Here is a 6830-nt window from a genome sequence, read left to right on the forward strand (position 1 = left end):
TGTATTCCTTTTTTTATAACTACTATTGAGCTTCTGCATCTCTCGCTTTGATATTTCTGTGTCCCCTCTACAGAAACCGAACTCCGCCCAGTGCAAAGCCAGTGTTCCTCAAGGGCTGCGCATGTTTTCCTCCTGCTTTCAAAGCAGGGGGTAGCCGGGACCTCATTGCATCTGAATAGCAGCTCTGACCTCTAGAGACCCAGGGTCCAGAGTCCGCTCTGTGCAGAAGGGTAAGTCGATTTATCGCCTGGAATGAACTTTGTAAAAGAGAAAATTCCCCAGAGGCTGAAGGACTAGTCTTGGACAATTGATTAGTGTTATTTGGTCAGGATCATTTAAGAAATTGCATTTGGGCAAATACATTCTTATATTATTTCATTTAAAAACCTGATACTCTTTTCTCAATTTATATTTGGCTCTTCCAGAGAAAATGCATTTCATGTACGGGCATAAAAGAGATTGATTCTACGGTTAATGTAGATGACAGTTATTTTCCTGAGTAACTTTCAGCTCACATGGAAGCTACTTCGAAATGATGTGCAGTTTTTTATTAACCATGTTTTGAAATTTATCCTGCTAGTTTTAGGGATGCATGGAGATGTGATATTTTATAATTGGAAACATTCTGATACAATATTTAATTTGATTCTAGACAGGCACCTCCCTTGCTTTACATTTTCATCCAGCTCTGTCTTTGTTTCTAAGTCCTGCCTACTGAGGCTGATTAGAAATAGTGCACCATCCATAGACAGAAAACATTATTAGGTTTTATTGCCCTGAGTGACGCAGATCTATAGCCAATAACAATGGACTCGTGTTAAATTATGGAGTTATGTGTTCCAAGCAAGTCTAGAGTGGAAGTTCTGATCATGACCTGCTTTCTGCCTTTCCTGAGTCCTCAGTCTTGATGGTCTTCTCTGAGTTCATTAGTTGACCGGGGTTGTCTCCCATTGCGGTCCGATGGAGATCAACTCTGGGTGGAACAGCTTCTGCACATAGCCCTCCAGCGCAAAGGAAGGTAGGTGAAGGACAGAATCAACCCATTTCCTTATCAAGGGGAAAAACTGGGGACATTGAAGATAATAAAGTGGCCTGGGGAAAAAGATGGGTTGTTCATACACCCCCACAATGACTGCAGAGACTCTAGAGTGTGGAGTCTCAGACAACAGCACAGCATGAAATCTGGGGAGCTGGGGTACCAGAATGCACATAACTGAAAAGAGGAGAGTACAATGTAGAGGACCAATCAATAACAGAAGACCTGCAAGAAAACCAGCCTATGATGGGAGATCTACCGTTAGCAGAATGTAAAGCCCAGCTTTAAATTTTGCCAGGCCTTGTAGACACGCTAAGGGCTAAGGGTCCTTTGAATTTCTTTTTCAAAATGTTCCTTTCTGTGCCAACCTTTTTTCTGACTTGTGTCTGAATTTTGGCCCTCACCTAAATAAAATCTTTCTTGCTAACAGAACAAAAACCAAGGAGTTGAGAGGCTTGAAAATTTGAGCCTCTTCTTGGTAACAGCAACCCCAAAGAACAGAGTAAAACTGCACCATAGTTGTTCCAAATTAATGGTCTTTACGGAAGCAGGCTGCCCCATCTGTCTTCCTCATGAAGCAGCCAAGAGCTTAAACACTGTGCCACAGCTCCTTCATTGACATCATGGTTCTATTTTTATTTAAAATACTTTCCATAAGTTCCTATTCCTAAATTGTATGATATTTTCTCTACCTTCCATATCATGGTGGGAATGGTAAACAGTTTAATAGATAATATGGTTCCTCTCTTTACTGAAGTCTTTTGATTTTCATATTCTAAGTACACATGAAATTCAAGTCTCTTTGGTTAACATATATGATTACTTGACTCCAGCTCCGAGATAATGAGTTATCTGAGGGTAGAGTAACATTACCTGAACTCCACATTAGTGTTTTTCTGTTTTATTACCTTCTGACTTACAAGGTCCATTTCCTAGTAAGTACTCATTGAAGTCCATTCTGCTTTCTCTCTTCTTGTATCTTTTGGTTTTGTTTTGTTTATGAGTTTAATGTTTTATTTTCCCTCCAAAACTAAACGTAATCTGGTCCACATTTTCCTCATGGCATTTTTCACTTCCTTGTTCCTGGAAGTATAAATCAAAGGATTGAGCAGGGGAGATAGGATGGTGAAAAACAGGGCCACCATCTTGTCAAAGGAGAATGAAGCTGGAGGTCGTGCATACGTAAGAATGCAAGGGACAAAGAACAACACCACAACAGCAATGTGCGAACCACATGTGGAGAGAGCTTTCCTCTGACCTTCAGAGCTATGAGTTCGCAGTGCCACTAGGATGACACCATAGGAGGTAAGCAACAAGAAGAAGATTATGAGGCAGATAAACCCACTGTTGGCCACCACAAAAAGGCCAAGGATATGAGTGTCAGTGCAGGCAAGCTCCAATAAAGGGTATAAATCACATAAAAAGTGATCAATGACGTTGGGGCCGCAGAAGGGCAGCTGGCAAGTGAAGAGAATTTGTATCACAGAGTGCAAGAAGCCCCCAGTCCAGGCCACCCCCATCAGGATGCCACAGAGCCTCCAGTTCATGATAGAGGGGTAGTGCAGGGGCTTGCAAATAGCCACATAGCGGTCATAGGCCATGGCAGTGAGGACAATCACCTCCACTCCAGCAAAGAAGTGTTCAGCAAAGAGTTGGGTCATGCAGCCCGCAAAGGAGATGGTTTTCTTCTCATAAAGTGTGTCTACTACCATCTTTGGGGCAAAGGCAGAGGAGAAGCATGTATCCAGGAAGGACAGGAAAGCCAGAAAGAAGTACATGGGGGAGCCCAGGAGTGCTGGACTGCTGACAATGGTCACAACGATGAGCAAATTGACCCCAACAGTTGCAATGTAGCTGAACAAAAATACAACAAATAAGACTTTCTGAACATTTGGATTCTGTGAAAGTCCCAAAAGGATGAACTCAGTCACAACACTTTGGTTTTGCATGTCTTCAGAGGAAAAAGTGGAAGCTACCACAATGACCATGTAGATTCTGAAATTACGAAAAGAGAGAGAGATTTGACTCAGAGGAGCTTTGCTGTTCGCACAGACTGGTGCCTTCACAAACAAACGGCGTCTGTAGTTATTGAAAACTCAAAGTTAGGAATGTATTGTTGGTAGCCGAGCGATACCAATGAATATGGAGGTAAAACACTTAAAAGTAGAATTTCAATGTAGGTGGTGAAAACACTCATATGGGGTAAGAATGAGAAATAGTTTTTATCTAAGGTGTCCACCCTAATTAGGCAGTAGTAGCTACCTAGAGTGAATTGGTAAAGATACTGAAGAACATCCGAGCTCTAGGAAAGGAGGACTGAAGTGCATTATTTATGCCTCTTGTTGGCTTGGTATTGAGCCCAGAGGATTGCATGGTAATGTATCTCTCATCAGGAGACTGCCTTATCTATAAACAGAAGGATATAACATGCAGTTCAAGAGCAACTTAAAAGTGGTACTTATTCCTCCAAATAGTGTTTAGAAGTATGAGCTGAATTAAATTATTTCATACACAAGACAAAAGTCTATCGAAAAGTGCCTAGCTCCAAGACTACCAAATATTAAGAACCCATTAATGTTAGGTTTCTTGCTTTTTTAATTAACCATTTTAAAAGGAAAACAGAAGTTGATAAAAATATGAACAGCTACTTCAGTGTGGGGCTGATGACTCAGTGAAATATATCAAGGAAATTAATTGCTTAATGTCTATGATCTAGGATACAATCCATGATACGTCTATTTATCCCTGTTTTAGCAGTAGCAAACTCATGCTTCGAGAGGTTAAGTTAGACAATTTACAAGAGGAATATATAGGATTTACTGACTTCAAAATCCAAGTCCATCCCCCTGGATAAATATAAAGATGGCCAAGACAGTGGCTTTTGCAAGGAGGACTCCATAGCAAGAATGGCCTTTCCCTGCCTCTAACACTCTTGATTCAAACCTTCAGATTTCTTTGTTCACGTGTAATGAGACACCTCAGGGAAAGAAACTGCAAGTGATTTACTGTCAGATGAAAGCAATTAACATCACTACCTTGGTAAGGAATAGAAACAACATACTAGAACATACCAGAAACAAATAACCAGTTTAAGGCTTTAGGTATTTTTAACCAAATATTTTATAATATGGCCAATATAATCAACTACAGCTTCTCTCTCTCTCTCTCTCTCTCTCTCTCTCTCTCTCTATATATATATATATATATATATATATATATACATATACATATAAAACTTTATTCGATTAATTCTGATATAGCCTACATGTCCATCTCACAAGATTATGTTGCGGGCCAATTTTGAAAATAAAATAATTTTGTTTATGATTAAAAAAACTGTTGAAAACTATGCTTATTATTATCTCACTTAATAAGCTAGATATTTCACCTGCACAAGGAATTTCCAGGAGTCCACCAGATAATTACTTTAACTTTTAACTTCATTTCCCACAGGTAGACGCTAGCTTTGAAAGGTGACTGTGTCTTTACCTGGACATATAACAGAAAGAGCCCAGTTATGTAATTATGTGTTTGCATAATTACGTGTTTGCTAAAGGAGTGAACTAAATCACTTGAAAACCAAACTCATATCTAATTAGTTGATTCTAACCCATTGTGAGCTTTATAGACAGAATAGAATTGCCGTTGTGGGTACCCCTGACTGTCACTCTTTATGGGAATAAAAATCTTCCTCTCTCTTCTGAGCAATCACTGGTGGTTTTCCATTGCTGACCTGGTGGTGAGCAGCCCAACACACAACCACTACACCACCAGGGTTCCTGGAATGAAAGAATCATGGAGTTTATTCTAAGTATTATCTAATCAATTCTAATCCAGTTAGAATTACCAAATAAAACTAATATCTATATAACTGTAAAGAATAACGTCTTCTGTTTGCTTGCTTTAAAACAATCATTTCTTTATGCTATGTAGTCTTAAATTATGCCCAGAAAAGAAAAGTTTGTCAACCATCATTGGTTAGAAAAATAAATACTATTAAAATAGAATACAAAAATTGTCAGGTTAGCTTAGGGCAAAAGCAGGAGAGAAAATGAAGAGAAATGAGTAAGAACATCAAGTCGAGACTCATACAAGATTCAGTTCAAAGCCAACCTCTTCTACATAGTGATGTGTCATGGGGTATGTTACTAAAAATCCTTAGCTTCCACTTCTGGAAAGTGACTAGAATCTATTAATACAATTAGATAATTCAATACACATTAAAAAAATAAAACCTACAGTAGAGACCAATTTTCCAGACTACTACTGACACAGAGAAGTATAGTTCACATATGCATTTACTCTTCATTCCTACTTTCCCATAAAAAGGGTTGAAAATTGCATTTTACTGATAAGTTCTTCTACTCATCCCTTTAAAATTAATAAATGTAGGCTATTTTATTTGGTCACAGCATACATGTGCTAATTTTTAAAAAGCATATCACTTTGAAATGACTTTGTCAATTCTTAGTAATTCTCACACCCACATGTGTCCCCCTCAACTGTAGGTAGTTGGTTTGTACAAAGAATATCAAATTGACTCTATATTAATGTTCAAGGCTCTAACACATCTCTGGTAACATGATCTGAAAAGATTTGGACTGTTAATAGCAAGGTCAGTGCCTCTGAGAGTGTCCATAGTGAAAGCCTCAGAAACCATATATGATAGTCACTCTGAGTCAAAATCACTTCATCACAATAGGTTGGGATTTGGGGAGTCCAGCAAGACAGTTATTATGAGAGTGGTGCAAGGAATATAAATAAGAACCAAAACATGTAACCTAAGATAGACCCCAGTATTAAACTTGGTTGTCTCACCTCAATACTCACACTTTTAAGCACTACATTACACTTTGGAAACCCCTCAGAAAATGAAAAAAAAATATGAATGGTGAATCTCACCATTTATCATTTCCTTGGAAATTCTTGTGATGGGAATTTAGTCTTCTTTATTGAAAAGAACATATTGATTGGGTTGATGTAAATAGAATCTTTCTTCCAAGACTTCACTCTCCATCTAAGAGAGAGAAAGTCTAACAGGCACCCAACGTGGTAAACATTCTCCACTGTTTCTCAAGTGCCGCATCCAACATGGTCTTGGGGAACAAAGAGAAAAGAGGCAAATGCTTCCTCCGTTACTTCCAGCTGGAATTTAAGAAGTTTCCCTGAGAGGTCATGAATCTGCGGAACTGTCTCTCAGGTGTCCCCAGGGCTTGACATTTCCCCATCAGTATGATTCTCCAAGACGCAGTTTTATGTTGTTTGACTTGCTTAATTGTTGGCAAAACATTCATGTCTGTGAACATCAAAGGGTTTTTTGTTTTGTTTTAATTAACCATTTTAAAGGAAAAGAGGCTGGTAAAAATAATAGCTACTTGAGGGTGTTCGTCTGGTGACTAAATGATATTTTTTGGGTGTGTTTTAATTTTCTTTTTCTTTTTTTTTAAATCATTTTATTGGGGCCTCATACAACTCTTTAAAAAAGTTTTAATTACTTTATTGGGGGCTCATACAACTCTTATCACAATCCATACGTACATCAATTGTGTAAAGCACATTTGCACACTCGTTGCCCTCATCATTCTCAAAACATTTGCTCTGCACTGAAGCCCCTGGAGTCAGTTCCCCATTTTCCTCCTCCCTACCCACTCCCCACTCCCTCAGGAACCCTTGATCATTTATAATTTATTATTTTTTCATAACTTACATTGTCCAAAAAGTGGGTCTCCCTTCACCCACTTTTCTGTTGTCTGTCCCCCAGGGAGGAGGTTATATGTAGATCCCTGTAATTGGT

General features: G+C 38.7%; 1 protein-coding gene across 1 annotated transcript; it reads right to left on the reverse strand.

Moving 5' to 3' along the window:
• Window positions 1-2049: 2049 nt before the first annotated feature.
• Window positions 2050-3060, reverse strand: LOC101647549 (olfactory receptor 4C15-like). Its single transcript, XM_013006105.3, has one exon. It carries the CDS (start codon window positions 3022-3024, stop codon window positions 2050-2052), a length of 975 nt encoding a protein of 324 aa, XP_012861559.1. The 5' UTR covers window positions 3025-3060.
• Window positions 3061-6830: the final 3770 nt, after the last annotated feature.

This window comes from Echinops telfairi, unplaced genomic scaffold (genome assembly GCF_000313985.2).
Source record: "Echinops telfairi isolate 266 unplaced genomic scaffold, ASM31398v2 ScPeMD7_60;HRSCAF=208, whole genome shotgun sequence".
NCBI classification, from domain to species: Eukaryota; Metazoa; Chordata; class Mammalia; order Afrosoricida; family Tenrecidae; genus Echinops; species Echinops telfairi.